The 19,379-nt window shown below is 31.5% G+C and overlaps 3 protein-coding genes across 4 annotated transcripts; 2 read left to right on the forward strand and 1 right to left on the reverse strand.

Moving 5' to 3' along the window:
• The first annotated feature begins 364 nt into the window (after nucleotides 1-364).
• On the forward strand, nucleotides 365-11,717 carry LOC124534654 (secretory carrier-associated membrane protein 1). 2 transcript variants are annotated; one of them, XM_047110616.1, is made up of 8 exons: nucleotides 365-590; nucleotides 670-771; nucleotides 1,139-1,270; nucleotides 2,452-2,656; nucleotides 4,724-4,982; nucleotides 6,565-6,682; nucleotides 7,777-7,939; nucleotides 9,925-11,717. In XM_047110616.1, exons 1-7 carry the CDS (start codon nucleotides 534-536, stop codon nucleotides 7,930-7,932), a joined length of 1,029 nt encoding a protein of 342 aa, XP_046966572.1. In that variant the 5' UTR covers nucleotides 365-533; the 3' UTR covers nucleotides 7,933-7,939; nucleotides 9,925-11,717. The 2 variants fall into 2 exon arrangements, with proteins under 2 accessions (XP_046966572.1, XP_046966573.1); XM_047110617.1 differs by having other exon boundaries at nucleotides 1,151-1,270.
• A 998-nt stretch (nucleotides 11,718-12,715) lies between these two features.
• Nucleotides 12,716-15,890, reverse strand: LOC124534795 (pre-mRNA-splicing factor RBM22). Its single transcript, XM_047110810.1, has 7 exons — nucleotides 15,615-15,890; nucleotides 15,474-15,527; nucleotides 14,891-15,384; nucleotides 14,355-14,528; nucleotides 13,805-13,947; nucleotides 13,475-13,587; nucleotides 12,716-13,216 (listed from the first exon to the last, which is right to left on the reverse strand). The coding sequence occupies exons 1-7, from the start codon at nucleotides 15,666-15,668 to the stop codon at nucleotides 13,058-13,060; spliced, it is 1,191 nt and encodes a 396-aa protein (XP_046966766.1). The 5' UTR covers nucleotides 15,669-15,890; the 3' UTR covers nucleotides 12,716-13,057.
• A 253-nt stretch (nucleotides 15,891-16,143) lies between these two features.
• Nucleotides 16,144-19,194, forward strand: LOC124534652 (WD repeat-containing protein 61-like). Its single transcript, XM_047110614.1, has 7 exons — nucleotides 16,144-16,304; nucleotides 16,382-16,506; nucleotides 16,857-17,023; nucleotides 17,531-17,766; nucleotides 18,087-18,274; nucleotides 18,815-18,986; nucleotides 19,071-19,194. Exons 1-7 carry the CDS (start codon nucleotides 16,287-16,289, stop codon nucleotides 19,158-19,160), a joined length of 996 nt encoding a protein of 331 aa, XP_046966570.1. The 5' UTR covers nucleotides 16,144-16,286; the 3' UTR covers nucleotides 19,161-19,194.
• The last annotated feature ends 185 nt before the right edge of the window (nucleotides 19,195-19,379 follow it).

Genomic DNA, 19,379 nt, shown 5'->3' on the forward strand with positions numbered 1-19,379 from the left:
AACTTTGTTATAACCGCATACAGAAGTAATTGTACCTACAAAAATAAATATATAAGCGGTCTTAAAAATGAAAATGTTTTTTTTTTCTGAAATGATGTACATACTATTTATTTTAAGTTTTGTTTGTGACAAAGTTCATATTAATATATCATTTCTATGTGCTCTACATTAATTTAAATTATACTATATTAAAACACTAGTTTGAAACGCAAACTTTATTATTGTTCAAATTTAGTATTGTTTATAAAATAATTAATAATTCTCATGCAATTCGTATGTATTGAATCAGAAAATAATAAATTAATTAATAGTAATAAGTATAACTTAGAGGCGACTTACAATTTTGCGGTAGAAATAGATATAGCTAGCAACATCAAATGTTACAATGTCACCTCGTCACCATCGTCAATCTGTCAATCGTATGGATTGATTGTATATAATCATTCTTTATGTTAAAAATATAGTAGTCAAGTATTTCTTTTGTGCTTATTAAACAATATAATTATATAAAGTGGCGTAATACAATATAAGAAATGTCGAAGTTCGAGGATAATCCATTTAGTGATCCTGCCATAGACAATCCCTTTGCGGTGAGTGGGTTGATAAAAATGAAAATTTGATCATGTTATATCTTGTTTTGATACAATATTATACGATTATTTATATCAGGATCCATCGGTGCAGCAAGTGGCTAGAAGTACAAACAATGCGACTCAGGGTCTGGACGACTACAATCCCTTTGACGGACAACAAAATGCAAATCAGGCTACGGTAAACTGTGTATATTAGTCATTTATTGTATATTAGTGGGTTGATAATACCACCGAATTAATAGATAGTCTTCAAAGACGTTATCAACCGGTTTGAGAAGTAAATATATAATAGATATTATTTATTCTTTAATATTACTCCATTTTGTCCCAATTGATCTTAATTCTTAATATATAATATAGAGTATTCTAAAATTAAAACCAGCTCATAAAAGATAATATTTAACATTGAAATAACATTGAGTGTGTTATGCATATGCATGATACATATTTCTTAAAATATTCATAAATATATTATCATTGTTAAATAAAAGTCGCTACCTAGTTAGTTCCTAAGTCCAGTTAACTTGTTATTTTAATATTTATAGCCCTCCCAACAGCCAACACAACCCGCGATAATGCAAGCGGTCTCACCACCCATCGGCGGTCAGTATACGAGATCAAATCAACCACAACAGAGTCAAAATCCACCACAAAATTTCACAACAGCTGATTTTCAAGTAAGTTGTTGAAAATTTTACATACGCAGACACAATAGCTTATTAATTTGTTATTAATCAATCAGCAATTAGTGATTTAAAACCACTTTAAGAACATAAAAGCACTTTGCACTATTGTTGAAATTAAAAATATTAATTATAGATATCCATTAAAATGCAATTAATGATTGAATTTAATTAATGATATAATTATTATACCTTTAAATAGATTTAAAATAAAATGCAATAATGAAATAGCTACTAGTTGATTTATAGATACAAAAATTATAGTTATGCATGCTATTAATACACTTTTGCTTTTCCAAACTCGCACTGAAGGAGCTAAAGGTAATATTTATCACTATTAGTCATAGTTGATGAATTGCTTGATAAGAGTATTATTTAGTACTTCCTTGGGTCTCTTATCTATAGCCAGTCTGTTTGTCTTTGTTAATATTTCAAAATATAAACAGACAAAATATAAATAGAGTACTCACTATTAAAAATTAATAATATGCAATATATACGTAAATTTAGCTTGGCTTACTGTGATTGATTAGTTATGCGTATTTATATCATTCATTCATCAGATATTCTATCACCTTTCAACACTTATTATAATGTTTAAGTTCAAAGAATGAGTGAGTGACTAAATACAGGCTCAAAGACTGAGATGGCACATTTTCTTATCTGCCTTCTTATTTTAAATTTGGAATATATTTTTTTAAACTGAAAACATGATTGAAAGGCAAACATTTGATTAGTAAATTATTCAGTGACCTTATATGTTAACACTATCTTGATGATTTAAGAAATATGTCACAAAGATCGACCAGTGTTGCCGTCTTGTTTGTCTTAGATTGTATGAAAAAAAATCAACTGAAGGAATAATTCTTTTTTTACATCATTACGACATAACCACAGATAATTATTCTTAACGAAATTATATACAATTGGCCTGGTTTTTGACACGTAAATAATGTAATTTACTAGAAATGTTTTGACGTAGATGAAGTTGCATTGAATAGCTAGTCTGTATGAATTAACTTTATGTGTGGGAATTACTTCCCTTTTGAGCCTAAGAACAGCATCCTATGTATTTATTTATGGACCTCAGTTTAGTAGTATAATGTTTTTTTTTATGTGACTATTCTTAAAGAAATAGTGTTTAAATTATGATACCGATTGAAATTGAACTACAGAGACGGCAGGAAGAACTAGAACGCAAAGCTGAAGAGTTGGCCAGGCGTGAAGCTGAACTCAGAGCGGGCTCGGCTGGTAGAAGAAATAATTGGCCGCCTCTCCCCGCCTTCTGCCCCATTCAGCCATGTTTCTACCAGGACATCAATGTGGATATACCGTTGGAGTTCCAAAGGATTGTCCGACATTTGTATCATCTTTGGATGTGTAAGTTTGTTGATCTATACATATAATAAAATTGGAGTGTCTGTTTGTAATATCAAAATACCCCGTTTTTATTCAATGCATATGTATGTATACAAGGTGCACATACCAAAATATTTTATACAATATTTGTCTTTCTGTCTGTCTTTTTGTTCCGGCTAATCTCTGGAATGGCTGGACTGTTTTGACGGGACTTTCATTGGCAGATGACTGATATAATAAGGAGTAACTTAGGCTACAATATATATATATATATATATATTTTTTTTTTTTTTTTTTGTTAAATTCAAGCGCGTACAAGGGCGCGGGCATAGCTAGTGAAATATATTTAGTATGTAATTTGCATTATCAATTTTTATTCAAATATTATTAAAAAAAATAGTGAAAAAAGAGGATACAGTTTTCTGTTCGAAAAAGTGATTTCTCTTAGATTCGATGGTTAAAGGCTTAAATAATTTAAATACAAAGTTGTAAGCTCGGATTAATCTAAACTTGTTTATAAATAACCTGTATTAAAGATGTCAAAGCTAATATAGTATTCATTTATTCAAGTGGCTCTTACAACCTTTGAATAGTCATTCTACAAGATTAAATATTATGTAATCCACCATTTACGTGATTAACGGATTTGTATCAAAATCAATACCATCCTAATGACTATTATACATGATGGGGTTAATTACATGTATTTATTCAACTTCACTTATTAATGTGAGGGTAAAATCACATATTGTCAAACGCCTACCCTTTCTTTAGTGAAGTTTCAAACTTCTACGTAGCTGCAATGAATCAAAAGAAAAAGGATTGGTTACGTTGATATATACATAGATTATCATCCACGTGTGTTCACATAGGCTGTTATTCAGTTGGTTTCGTGAAATAGAAATTAACAGCCTGTTTATACTCCTCTCAGTTTGAATGTGTCAATTTTTTTCACGACACCTCTCCATTTCCGTTTGGTAATATGTCTTGTGTTCGATTCATATCAAAGTCAAAATATACTTTATTTGAGTAGACTTTTACAATCACTTTTGAATCGTCATTTAACAATTATATTAAGTGAAAATTTCGGTTCGAAAATTATCCGACACTAATCTCATATTAATCACTGTTTTTAATGTTTTACTTCAGCATGAGATGAATTATAGATTTACGTCTACTATACTAATAAGAAGATAAGATAAGAAATTAATATCTTATTACAACAATTATTTAAAAAGGGTTATACGAGTTTTGTGAAGAAGACACTTGTAGATAATGCCGAAATATCGAGCTCCACCAAATAAAAATAAAAAAAACATGTTTTAAATGTAGTATTACAAATAACCATGTTAATTTAACAGTTGAGACAGCCCAGTCGTTAGAACGCGTGCATCTTAACCGATGATTGCGGGTTCGAATCCACGTAAGCACCACTGAATATTCATGTGCTTAATTTGTGTTTACAATTCATCTCGTGCTCAGTGCTGAAGAAAAACATCCTGAAGAAACCTGCATGTGTCTAATTACGTAGAAATTCTACCACATACGTATTCCACCAACCGGCATTGGAACAGTGTGGTGGAATAAATTCCAAACATTCTTCTCAAAGGTTCTCTCTTGAGAAGAATGTTTGGAAATTTTTGAACCCAGCAGTGAGAAATTTCAGGCTGTTGTTGTTGTTGTTGTATACTCTTTATTGCACTGAGAAATTTTACATAGAAGTTTTAAACATGAAATTTTTGTTTACAATGGCGGGCTTATTTCTAAAAGAAATTTCTTCCAGCCAACCCACAGCTGTAAGAGATAGTGTTATATAGCAGGTATAAATAGTGCAACATTAGATACTCTTAGTAACATTATATAAAAGAAACAATATTAATATAATATATATTACGCGTACATAAATATACATAATAGAATAAATACATATATATTAAATTATTATACTTATACTACATCTAAATACACAAATATTATAAATATATCTACCGTACAAAAATAAATAAATAAATAAAAATAATGTATGTTAATTAAAAATAAATAAAAATCATGTATGTTAATCTTATACAGAAAATCGTATTGTTTCAGTCCACGCTCTGGTCCTGGCGTTGAATATAATCGGTGGGCTGTCTTTACTCTTCGCCGGCCAGGGCTTTACGGTCTTCGGTCTGTCCATACTGTACTTCGTGCTGCTGACTCCGTTCAGCTTCATCTGCTGGTACAGACCGATCTACAAGGCGTTTAGGAGCGACTCCTCCTTCAATTTCATGGTCTTCTTCTTCATATTCCTCTTCCAAATCATCATAACACTGGTGCAGTCTATCGGATTCAGCGGCGGAGGCTCTTGGTGAGTGAATTTATTTAACACGTTGAATAATTTAGAGTTTAATATATAATAGTACATACATATTTTATGCTTTCTCTCCTTGATTGAGGAGCTGAGATGGCCCAGTGGTTAGAACGCGTGCATCTTAACCGATGATTACGGTTTCAAACCCAGTCAAGCACCACTATATATATGTGCTTAATTTGTGTTTATAATTCATCTCGTGCTCGGCGGTGAAGGTAAACATCGTGAGGAAATGCATGTGTCTAATTTCATCGAAATTCTGCCACATGTGCATTCCACCAAACCGTATTGGAACAGCGTCTTGAAATATGTTCCAAACCCTCTCCTTAATGAAAGATACCTTATCCTAGTAGTGGGAAATTTACAGATTGTTACTTTACTACTACTTTTTGATTTGTTGGTGAGTTTCTAAGACTGATAAAGGAACTTGATTGGTGCTATAGTGTTGCTATATACCACTGCAGTATTCTGTTGTCCACAATCTTATGATTAAATTGAGGAGCAAATATTTATACTAGTAACTAATACTTATATTATATCCCTATTATAAATAATACCAAAAATATTATAAATGAAAGTTCGAAATTGTTCTGAAATCCCTCCTACCCTTTTATATACCTTCAATAGGACTTCGCTCACTTGTGACAAGAATAGGGGAAGATTGTAGGTGTTTTGCTACTCCAGATGATAACCTAACTCTGTGAAAAATAATATTCAAATCTGTTTAGCTGTTCAGGTGCACTAGGCTATTTGACAATGCGAAATATAAAAGTTTAAAAATGGTTAAGTTACTAACGAAACTTGACAATAATACTCCATTTATTCAAAAACCCATGAATAAAAATTAAAATTTTTAAACGTTTGTCACGTGACACAAAACGTTCCTGATTGGCCGGGCTTATGATGAAGTCATTTTGCTTTTCTACTATATGTACCACAGATTAAAATACAGGAAAGTGACGTCACCGACCCCATTGCAGCGCCGTATTGTCCAAGTAGCGTTTTTACGCGCTATTTAAATAATTAATTTTAATATGATATTTTTCGGCAAATATGTACTAGAAATAAAAAACACAACTTTTACTGAGTTCCTTAACTTCTACTAAATAATATAAAATGGATTTTAAAAACCAGTCAAATAGCTTATTGATTAACAAACTTTTAATGTATCTGTTGGTACAATACAAAAATTCTCCTCACAATCAATACTTTATCTCTTCTAAAGAATCCTTCCACTTCGACGATTAAAGTAAGAAATGACCATTTCTAGGCTTACTCCTAGTATTTAATGTTTACACGCCCCTCCTCCGACTGTAGCAACATCCGGTTTTGATTTATTTAAAAAAAAAAAAAAAAAAAAAAAAAACAATTTAGTTTAGTCAAAACCGGATGTTGACAATCAACGTAAATTGTAACAACTATTTAAATCGAATTATTTATGCTGATAATACTTTAATACATTAAAACAATAAAACATGATCATAATAAAATTATTATTCTAACATATGATCCAAAGTTTTGAATTTATTACATTAGTGTAATGAGTAAAGTTAAAAACATGAAACAATTATATTCACAGTGGACTGATTACGAGCATCGCTGTGTTCAGAGAGAATATCGGTGTCGGGATTGTGACTTTGATCGTCACCATCGGTTTCATCACGGCCGTCGTAGCTGACGTCATGCTCATCACGAAGGTAGCTATGTAAACTAATATACTTGCAGTCTGTCTGTGAAATTGAAAATTATCAATTGCAATACTCTGTTCACGTATCATATTTTTATGATTTACTATAACTATTATGGATAAAACATATAACTATTATGGCCTAAAACTATTATGGATGAGTGACTGGCAACACTTGTTTGTTACACGTTACACCTACGTAGTTTACATATCAAATCAAAATATACATTATTAACGTAGACAAGAAGGTATGTATTTTACAAGACCAACAAGAATTCCAGTAGATACTCTTTAGTAATATTCAGATAAAATGTAATGTAATGTCAGCAAAATTACAATTTAATGAAATTTGTAAAATCTCTTTTTTATTAAAGTTTTATTTTACTTTTATTTAAAAAAAAAAGTTTTACGTACTATGTGAAATGTTACAAATATCTGAGCAATTTTTAAAGCAAATAGATTTATTGACTGTGTTAGAAATTTGTGTATATGATTGACCTGTTTTTACTATGAATATCTCTGGTATTGAAATGAGCAATATTTTATATTGCCAATATTGTTGTAAATATATTGTAATAACGCAATTGGACGTAGTCCTAAATACATACCCAAGGGGGTTTCCACCTTTTGTGCAATTGAAACAGATTAAATATCTAAAGCTTCAATCAAGTGGGCTTTTACAACCACTTTTGAATCGTCATTTAACTATTAAGTGAAGGTACCACTGATTCGGAAAGTAATTGTACTGAGAAGAACCGGCAAGAAAATTAGTGGTTACTCTTTTTCAACATTTAAAAAAATACAATCATGTTAGTTAATACAATTATTTTAATTAATATTTTTAGCAATCAGAAGGAAAAATAATTTGGAAAAAAGCAATTGAAACAACCTAAATAGGCAATTTATTTAAAAATAATCTTAAGTTTTAATTTCAAATACGACAAACACATAAGTAAACACCGTACCGACACCCTTACCGACCGACGACTGATGAGAAAGTGACCTGCAGTCTATCGAGCGGTCGTTTTTATACGTGTAGGAAGGTACGCCAACTACCCGCAATAAGTTCGGCTTATAGTATATATATCACCCCCCCCCGCGCAGGTGCACCGCATCTACCGCTCGACGGGCGCGTCGCTGGCGAAGGCGCAGGCGGAGTTCACGACGGAGATCCTGCGCAACCAGCACGTGCAGACGGCCGCCTCCAGCGCCGCCGCCGCCGCCGTCAACGCGCAGATCGCCTCCGCCAACCGCTACTAGCCCGCAGGCACGCACACTCTGTGACACTATTTATTTATTTATTTATTTAGGTTTATCAACAGTTGTTACAATATAAAACTTACTATAGGTACAATTAAAATAAAATATCAAACGCAATTGTACAACTAATTATAGATAAACACTGCATGCTTATTTAAAAAACTTATAGACTATGTGCTTAAAATACTTAAAATCAGTTAGACTATGTAAAATATAAATCTAATGTAAAACAATAAAGACTATCATAAAGTATTAGTAATACGAACACATATACTGCTATACATTATTTATTGTAGTTTATTATAGTTTATATATTATTTATTATACATTAGTAAATATTATTTGAGTCGAGATGGTCCAGTGGTTAGAACGCGTGCATCTTAACCGATGATTACGGGTTCAAACCCAGGCAAGCACCGCTGATTCATGTGCTTAATTTGTCTTTATAATTCATCTCGTGCTCAGCGGTGAAGGAAAACATAGTGAGGAAACCTGCATGTGACAAATTTCATAGAAATTCTGCCACATGTGTATTCCACCAACCCGCATTGGAACAGCGTGGTGGAATAAGTTCCAAACTTTCTCCTCAAAAGGAGAGGAGGCCTTTAGCCCAGCAGTGGGAATTTACAGGTTGTTAATGTTGTTGTTGTTGTATATATTATTTAATACAAAATAAAAAAAAAATCAGTGTGGGCCACGTCTCCCAAGAAGACGAATGAAATCCAGCGAAGATCTGCTGATGTTTAGTATAAATATAAAACGCCAAAATGTAATTGAATATAAAAGGTAAAAAAAGGCACGGGCATCTGCGAGCCTGTGGATGTTGTATTTTAAATAAAAAAAAAAAGACACAATCATAAAAACAATTCCTGCTTACAACAGCCTGTAAATTCCCACTGCTGGGCTAAAGACCTCCTCTCCCTATAAGGAGAAGGTTTGGAACATATCCCACCACGCTGTTCCAATGCGTGTTGGTGGAATACACATGTGGCAGAATCTATGAATTTTGTCACATGCAGGTTTCCTCACGATGTTTTCCTTGAGATGCACGAGATGAATTATAAAGACAAATTAAGCACATGAATCAGCGGTGCTTGCCTGGGTTTGAACCCGCAATCATCTATTAAGTTGCACGCATTCTTACCAATGGGCCATCTCGATTCCTGCTTACTTGTAGAATATTTGATGCCTACCACCAAAAGTGTCTGCATAAAACTATTGTTCCTTTATCTAACCCGCCATTTCATTCTATAGATCACATAAAATTCAATAGCACGTACTAGTTTCTATGCTATAACATATATACGGTGAAACTTGGTTAAGTTGGACCTGGATAACTGAAATACCTCCATAACTGCAACTCATGCTGCGGTCCCATTACATTGCCATTGAGTTACCTCTGTTAGTGGGACGAAACAAACATCTATAACTGGGATTTGTTATTTTGTTTTATCATTACAATAACCTCTATAAAGGAGCCTGCAATTGCTTTTTATATGCATAAACTTCTGTAACAATGTTATCTTATAACATTGTTTTGTATTTATACTAACTTATTCTTTTTCTACCGGCAAAATCCCCACATAACTATGTATGTAATTTGAGGTATCAATGACTCCTAGTTTTAGTTTTGCTTTCCATAAAGACAAGCATGGCCATATTTGCAAAATGTCAAAGCGCACCTGTATATCTGAGACAGGTATTTATTTATACCTGGGTATCTGGGACACTGGTTTAGTGGTATTCCACTTTAAGTGAAACAACATTGCAGGTCCCTTGAAGTTTCACTTAACCAGGTTTCACTGTATTTCTATTTCTATAATACTTATTTAAACATTTTGTCTTTGTTTTGCACACTCACGTGGGTAACGGTTTTCACCCAGTAATGCTTGCATCGCATGAAAAATCAGTATACATTAAATTAAATAGATAAAAGCATTATATTTTATAATAATTTATTGAATTCTATAGCAAACGTATTTTGTATTTCAGGTATAACAGTGACAATTATTAAACAACGTCACCCGTGTGGAGGAGACATAATAATGACGTACTCGACATAATGAAAAGCGCTTTTTAGTATATCATAGTATTCAAAAAAATATTTTCTTCAATGCTGAGATTTTAAATTATTTAATATTATAAAGTCTTCATTAAACAATTAAATTGCTTGTTCTCTTTAAATTGTTATCATTAATCTTTAAAAATAATTCGTTATCTGTGCAACTTATTTGAAAATACTTTTATGAAATTATTATTTATTATGTTTTAAGTGTTTAATGGAAAGTGCTAACAAATGTAAATCTATGTTTGTTTATAAATAAAAAAAAAACAGCAATAAAAAATATCTTTTACAAATTTTATATTTTCATGTATAAGCAACAGCCACATATATTAATAATGTTAATTTATTTTAGGTGTATTACGAGCGCATTTTACAAATACGGCCACAAAGTCGAATGGCTGTGCAACTTATTGATTTACTAATTATGTTTTATTTATAATCGTTCATTTATAATGTAGTATTCTGTTTAAAGTTCTAATGGAATAATCCGTACAGGCATCACCCTTACTTTAGCTAAGTATTTTAAAAACATATTCGTTCTTAATTTAAATATCGTTAATATTAGCTGCAAAATGTCGTAACGTATACTTATTTTCCATAACGCCTTCCTTACAAAGCTTCTGTAGGAAAACGCATTATCTATTTTTTTTTCGAATTTGGCAATGGCAACATCTTAAATTATGTGAATCATAATATTAAATTGAATGCTAGTTGGTACATGGAAAACCTTAAACAAGATTAAACTTATAATATTCATAAGCAAAGTTGACAACTTTTATGTTTCCTTTGATTCATAATAGTGTATCAAACACTGTCAATGCGGTCTCCTACAGCGGCTCGATTACATCATAATATAGTTTAGTTTATTCTAGTTTTAACCACATGAGCTTACAGACGCCTTACATTTCGTATATATTGTATTCATAGCACCGCTGCACCCTGTTACTAAAATAATAATAATCTAGAAAAAATAAATTGCTATAACCATAGATAGGGACAATATGTCAACACTGAAAAATATACTAATAACACTATTATTTTTAAAAATCATTATTTAATTTTTCTTAGCTCGCAAGAAATTTGGTAATTTCCGTAAGGTTTAATTTGTTTTTTTAATCTATTCACAGATAAATAGTGAAATTAAATAATTTACATTCCATTTTGCATGGGCGAGTGTAAATATTTTAATAGCCCTTCGAAATTTAAATGTTTTTAATCGTATTCGATTTTCAAATGTAGCATGTGTTAAATGTGAATTTATTAAAAATATATAAGAATTGTAATCGGTCCGTATACTTAATTTTTTGATGTTTCATGTGTGATTCCCTCTTGCCCCGTGTTACGATATTAGATGCACAAGACTTCGATTATAGCGTTTATATCTATGTATAAAATAGTATAAGATAATAAATTAACCAAACTAGTCACATGACTAATGTTAAGATACGATTTTTTATCTTAACAGTTTTGGGAATCGAGCACGATAACAGCTCGAAACGATTATCTATAACACTATCTATCTATCTATCTATTGTATCCTATGAACGGATACGGCTATGTAGGTATCTATGTATCTGGGCCTAGTATAATGTAAATTATTGAGACCGTCCTTACCCAGATAACGGTAAGCGAAGGCATAGAATTAAATAAATGTTTAACTGTTTTGTAACGATTAAGTCATGTTATAAACTTATGATTAATATTAAATATAGTTTCAGAATTGCTGTTTTATTTATTTAAATTAGGTTTGTATTGTGTGGCGAGTGTTGCCATGTTCATAAATTCAAAATATACTTTCTGCTAACACTTAAATCAAGATTTTAGAAAATTAAATTGATATTAATTAACAGACACACCTGACTAATAATCTTCCGTCTAATACACATTATTTTAAAATGAATCGGAAAAGTCGATAATTATGAAAATATATTTTTTTTATTTTAAAAATACTGCATAACAACCAACGCTTTTTATATGTATATTTTATGGAAGAACATTCTAAGACTAAATAATATGTCTTTTAATTACTTCGATGAATGCCTTAAACATGTTACTTAAAAAAATCTTCCAGATTATTGATTCAAAATTAAAAAAAATTAAAAAGTATATATATTCTGGAATCACAATAAGAAAAAAAAATATAAATATCTTTAATTAGGTATATTATATAAGAAAAAATTACAATCTTATTTATTCATGCCATAAATTGACCTAGTATCTGAAAATGGGGTCAAATCCCAGAATGGATCAGTAAAAAAATTCATATATGTATTTGTAAAAAAAATCTATTGGGGTATCATCTAAATTTTAGATGCTGCCATCTTCATTCTTTTAGATTCTAAAAGAATGAAGATGGCAGTGGTCTCCTCTTTATAAGTAGACGGATGGGCTAATAGGCCCCTTAATGACGTAAAATAAAATTAATCATTCCTTACGACACAGGGGAACTAAAATGATATGTCATTTCTGCATGTTGTTAAACTGGCTGACTCGCCGTTTAAACCAGCACACAACAATACTAACAACTCTTGATTGAATATAATATCATGACTGGGCAGTGTCTACTCAGACAGGCTTACTCAAAGCCCTACCTCAAAGTAAAGTGCCAGCTCTAGCTTTTTGTATTAATTTGTTATAAATTTAGAAACTACGATAATAAAAATTTTATAAGAAATAAGCCATGTGATTACACAAAAAAAAAAAACAAAGTAAAAAATTTTGATCTAACTCAGCAATTTTATTTCTTAAACAACACTTTAACCATAATTAACACTAAGCTTAACTATATTTTATTATTAACATTCAAATATTAAATTTGAATAACACCAAATATTCAAAATACAGTCAGATTTTTCAGTTTCCACATACGTACATTTACTTTATGTAAAAATCCTCAAATTTAATTATACAAACTTAAATATTATATTTTTGTTTAATTATTGCCGAATTATTAAAGATCGTTTCCAAGGTCGACAACACAAACACATCTGCATCGTACAGTCGATAAGCTGGTGAGAATGTTTAGTCCGTGTCCGTGCAAGTGATGTACAGGTGTGGGGACTAGGTCTGTGGTTGAGAGGCGTGCGCGTGCGCACCCAGGCGTGCGGGGTCCTGACTCGGGTAGTGCAGCGCTGGCGGGGGCGGAGCGCCCCAAGCGCCCCAACCACCCGCGTAGTGCAGGTTGAAGAAATCGTTAGGCCGGCTGGGCGGCGGCGGCATCTGCGGATCACACACGAGATAATTAGTAGTGCGTCACACTAAGATTGATGATGAGCTGAGATACGTTCCAAACCTTCTCCTTAATGGAAGAGGAGGCCTTATCTCAGCAGTGGGAAATGAACAGGCTGTTACTTTACTTTACTTTACACTAAGATTTACTCATGGTACTGAACCCATATTGAACTATTTTGCCTAGAAAGTATGTAAAGTTAATTTAAAATATAAAATATTTTGGTTAGAGTAAAATAGTTATCATACCTGCGGTGGGAATGGATGTAGAAAAGCAGGTGGTGGTGGCAGGGTCCCCGGTAAACCAGGAACAGGTTCCAGTGGTGGTGGTGGCTCACTCTTCTCATTGGTACCTTGCCGACCTGTTTTCATAATGAAATATTAACAGCTGTTACCTCTTAATTTCTTAAGATTGTTATCTTAAATTTTCGCGATTACACATTGATATAAAACTAGCTTTAACGGATTTGAATCGCGTATATTATATCAATTTCAAGCGATTCAAATCCGTTATAGCTAGTTTTATTTCATTTCTTAAGATTGATTTATATATGTATTTTAAAATTAAAATATACATACCTTGTGATTTACCCCACTTTATAGTAAGTCTTTTCCCAGCAATAACTAGTCTGTTGAAGGTTTTCTCTGCAGCGTGTTCAGCCGCACTGCGGGTTGTGTATTGCACAAATGCACATTGAGCTCTTGGTACTAATGTCAGGGATCTGGATGAAGTCAAAATAATTATATTAAGTTCTTTTAATAACTATATTAAACAACTTCACATATAAGATTAAAATATCTTCAAAATTAAAATAATTGTATATGTATAATATTTGATTCCAAGTTAATAAGACAAAAACAATTGAAAATTATTAAATATAGTCGCTACAGTCAAACATTGAACACCTTCGTCTTCTTCTTAGTAATCTTTTTGATATTTACAAAAATCTCTTAATAAGGTATCATTACTATTTCTAAACTAAAATAAATTAATATACATATATAAATGTAAAAAAAATTGTAAATCTCAGCTATAGATTTGTTTGTTGTTACCTATTTACAAATAAATAAGGTTTTTGTGTAAAGTAGACAAACAATAGATAAACATTACAGATATAAGAATATTTACCTTATCTCGCCATATTGGTAAAAATGTCCTCTCAACTCTTCCTCAACAATATTCTCTGGGAGGTTACCAATATACAGTGTGGTTACTGTTCTGTCCTCAGGGGGAGGAAGGGCTGGCATAGCAGCCGCTCTACGCATCAACTTCTCAGCCACAGGATCATTGACACCATAGTATCTGTGAACATATATTGATTTACATGACTTGTTATGATATGACTACTAAATATATAAAACCATAGCTTGGTTCTAAAAGCTTCAATATTAAGAACTCCTTTCAAGAGTAATTTCTCACATACTTTTGACTAAAAAATAATAGAGTTGTTCACTGGCTTTTTGCCTACTGTTGATGGTATTTATAATGCAAACACCATCAGCAACACAATATCAATAAAATAAAATATACTTTAATCAAGTAGGCTTTCACAAGCACATTAGAATTAGGTGTTTCGATCAAGTTTTGGCAAATACCTAATATTTGGCTCTTACAAAACTAGGCCATAGAAACATATTTTGTGAAGACAAATCGTTCAACTATACCTGTCCTTGATGTTTTGGTCGGCCAATGGGTCATCAGGATCAGTAGGCTTCTCGTGTCTATATGGACACTCTTCACCTCTTCGGCACTCGCCTTTTACCCAAAATGAACATACATGAGGCCTATTCCTCTTATAGTAGGGTGCAGTCCTCGCTAATCGTAATAGAAGGTCTGAGGCACCCTTTGATTTCAATGCTGAATTGCTAGGCTGAGTTGGATCAAACTTAGACATTTGGCTATCTAAATTCTGTATATAATATTCTTTATTAACCTCATTGCGAGGTAAATCATCCTGTACTTTAAGGGCGGCATCTCGAACCTGAATTGGCAGCCCATATTCAAGATCTAGGAGACAGGTCTGACAAACATTCTTCAATTTGGAGCACGTTTGACAAATTTCGGTTTTCTTGAAACGCATTCTCGCTCCGGGACACCAACGGAACACAGTGAATGGACGAACACAAATTTTACACTCTTTACCATATTTTTCCTTTGTCTGTGAACGAAAAACATAAATATTAGATCAACGTATATGCGGTTAAATAATTATAAATTTATATCATGTTATATATTAATATCACTTACCATTCGAATGTAGGGGTTATCACCGAGACATGTTTGGCACAAAATCGGGAAATCCTACGAAAAATGTTTAGAATTAGTAACTATTAATAGAAAGTCTTTTATGATTGAAAAGGTTCTTTAATATTTGAAATGTTAACTTACAGCATCTTCCCAATTTTGACGATTGTATGTGTTTGTCGATTTTGACATAGCCATGTTTGATATAAGTTGAGAGTCAATATATCACTAACGAAGTAAGAAGTAAACTATTTCACGGAAGCGAACGATTTAACGCAATCAATGTTGTCTTAATGATGTATGTATTTCATATTCGTTGAAATATTCATTATATTGAATATTCTTTGGCAAGAACTTAAAATATATAAATCGTATCACAAAATTATAAGAAGGTACGTACTGCGTCACAGGTGACGCAACTCAACCATATTTGATATTTCATAAATTGCCACAGATTCATTAAACATAAATATGATCCTCTATAATATACTTTACTCTATGATTAAATAAAAAAGTAATTATCAACGAACTATGTTAGGTATTTCTTCATAAACATGACAATCGTTGTATATGACCTGTTTATGAGTTAATTAATGATTAGTTTGGGTGAAACAATATTATACATACTTTGGCCTATGCCCATTTCAAGAGAAAAGGAAATAAAAAGTAAAAGTTAATATCAATGATCAATTGTCACTGTCAATGTCATATTGCTAATAATAATTGAATAGGGCTTGCGGCTAACTTTAATTTAGAATTAATGTTATTATTATAAGGATATTCACTGTAGAATTTACACTAAACTAATCCGCTACTATGTCTATAACGACGCTGGTAAATAATTTATAGAATATAAGTCATTATAATGTCGAAATTTATCAATGTTTATCACGTTCTATGTTTTCTTTCAGTACTATTTACAGTTAAAAAAAGAAAATGCTCATGAAGATGCCATATGGTGCTGTTGTTGGAGTCAAATTTGTCATGAAAAAGCGAAAGAAGTTACCGAAAATCCAGAAAATGTTGAAAACTCACAGTAAGGTTTTTTAAACTAATTATAAACTCCTTATGCTCCTTCATTAAGTCTTTTTTGCCTCTTCGTCTTTTTAGTTCAATTTAAATATTGTACTAGTTAAATTATAATAAATAATATGCTTACTAAAAAAATTGAATAAAAGGTTTTTTAATTAATAGAAAATTCACATGTTCATATTAAAATATGAGGAGAATGAATGAGGTCTAATAAGAAACAAGTTTTGATGAATCTTAAGACATAGAAAAATCATACTAATGTTAATCATAACAATGAAACAAACAACACATATATGGAGATTAATTAATTAAAAAATATTTTAAACTTTTCTTTAACTGTTGCAATTTTTTCAGAGATTCAAACCATTCCCAAGAGCCACCAGATAACTACATCATCACTGGGGGTCTTGATGACATTATCAAGATATGGCAACTAGATAATGGAAAATTGGAAGTTAAACATCAATTAGAAGGCCATTCCCTCGGCTTAATATCTGTTGTTGTAAGTCCTGATGGAAAAAGTAAGAAATATTCTATGTTACAGTAATAAATTATAAAATTTGATAATAATAGTGTATGATACACTTGATTCTTTATTGATCAAGTGGTGACCACAACCCACTACAATATAAGTATACAATAACTAAAAATAACTTCCCTTAAATAGTTAATGCACCATCAATATTGGGAACTAAGATTTTTATACCTTGTGTTTGCCTAAGGTACTTGTGTCCTTGTGTTATTATACAGGCTGAATCATCCTTCAAACTGGAACACAATAATGCCAGGTATTGCTGTAAATATGATGGCTGTTTGGTGTAAAAATGATGGATGTGTGTTATAGGCATTGATATACAGCTTCTAGTGTAATGGAACTAGTGCAAAAATCACAACCATCAATCAATCAACCCAATATATTCATCATCATCATCATCAGCCCGCTTTTGTCCACTGCTGGACATAGGCCTCTTCAAGTGCACACCACTGTGGCCTTTTTCCGATTCATTAACTTCATTCAATGATTTCAGCTCTAGCTAGTAGTTCTCAAGACTCTTCCCTAATTCTATGGGACATTGCATCAGGAGAAAAGTTAAAGACAATGGAGACAGGAACTATGGATGTATGGACACTGGACTTCTCCCCAGATGGTAAACATGTAATCTCAGGCAGTAATGCCGGTAAAGTGTTAATATTTGGAGTTGAGAGCGGCAAGCATGAACAGACATTAGACACAAGAGGAAAGTTTACACTTAGTGTGGCATATGTAAGTTTATTTGTCTGAAATTTGTTAATACATACATAGATAGATTAACATTTTCTATATTTGTCTTATATGCTTAAACAATATCATAAATTAATTGAAACAAATTGGCCCAATCCTTAAAGGTTAAGTTAAAAAACATTTTTTTAAATTAATTAATGCAAATACATTTATAATATAATATAAATTACCAGAAATTTAGTTTTAAAGTTACCAGTCCCATTGATGGAAAAATCTTCTGTCCAGTGAAAAATAAGGTTAAAATAGATAAATAATATTGAAGTATATATAATAACTATTATAATTATAATTTATTTTTATAGAGTCCTGATGGTAAATACATTGCAAGTGGTGCATTGGATGGTATTATCAATATATTTGATGTAGCACAGGGTAAGCTTGTGCACACTCTCGAAGGACATGCTATGCCAATAAGAAGCTTGTGTTTCTCTCCTGACTCTCAGTTATTGTTGACTGCGTCTGATGATGGACACATGAAGCTCTATGATGTGTAAGATAATTTTTTCTTTACTACAATGATAGCTTATTCCAACCAAAAATTAGAAGATTATAACAGTCCTTAGATTAATATATCCCATGTGATTTGCTAGCAGATCAGACATAGTACACACTACAAACTGTTTGATGATATATCAACACAAATCTTTACTGCTTATACTTTATTTCCATCGTTCTGCAGCTCTACAGCTTCAGTAATTAAAATTTCAATTTTTAAATAACCATCATGAATATCAAAGATTGATCAATGCATTGAATCAATTTAAAGTCTAATAAGTTTATTTATTACTCTTGTGTATGGTATTTATCTCTAATGTTACTAACTACTGAGATTAGGTGCTGTATTTTTGACTTCTTATGTTGATGTATGAAACATCTTTATATTCTTAAAACTTTGTCATAAAATATTATTTGTTTTATAGAAGCATAAAATTGTTTATGTATCGTAAAAGTCTATTTTTTAGGAAATTGGTAAAATTGAAATTTGATTGTGAAATTAGAATTCATGTATTATATTCGTTTATCTTTTTAGTGTTCATGCAAACTTGGCTGGAACATTATCTGGGCATGCCTCATGGGTGCTCTCAGTTGCATTTTCACCAGATGGTAAGAGATTTGTATCTGGAAGCTCCGACAGAACTGTTAGAGTATGGGACTTGGATAGTATGCAATGCCAACATGTTTTTAAAGAGCATACTGATCAGGTACATTTATTCAGCTTTATTATATGTAAAATTGTAATATTTGTAATATTAATACAATTATTATTAATTATTTTTCTCTTACAGGTTTGGGGTGTGAAATTTAATGCAGAAAGTAATAAAATTATATCAATATCTGAAGATAAAAGCTTGAATATTTATGACTGTCCTTTATAATAGGTATTTGTAAAATAAAAAGTATATGAAAAACTTTAAGTATTTCTTTTCCATAGCAATACAACTATACAACATAAAATTACTATTATATTCGGTATTTTGTTAGTATAATTATATTGTTTAAATATGGTATTTTAAATGTAATACTTTTGTAAGATACGATATTATAATCATATCAATCGTAAACAACAACATTCACATTTTTGATCAACGCGAAAC

The sequence above is a fragment of the Vanessa cardui genome, chromosome 13, assembly GCF_905220365.1.
Source record: "Vanessa cardui chromosome 13, ilVanCard2.1, whole genome shotgun sequence".
In the NCBI taxonomy this organism is placed as follows: domain Eukaryota; kingdom Metazoa; phylum Arthropoda; class Insecta; order Lepidoptera; family Nymphalidae; genus Vanessa; species Vanessa cardui.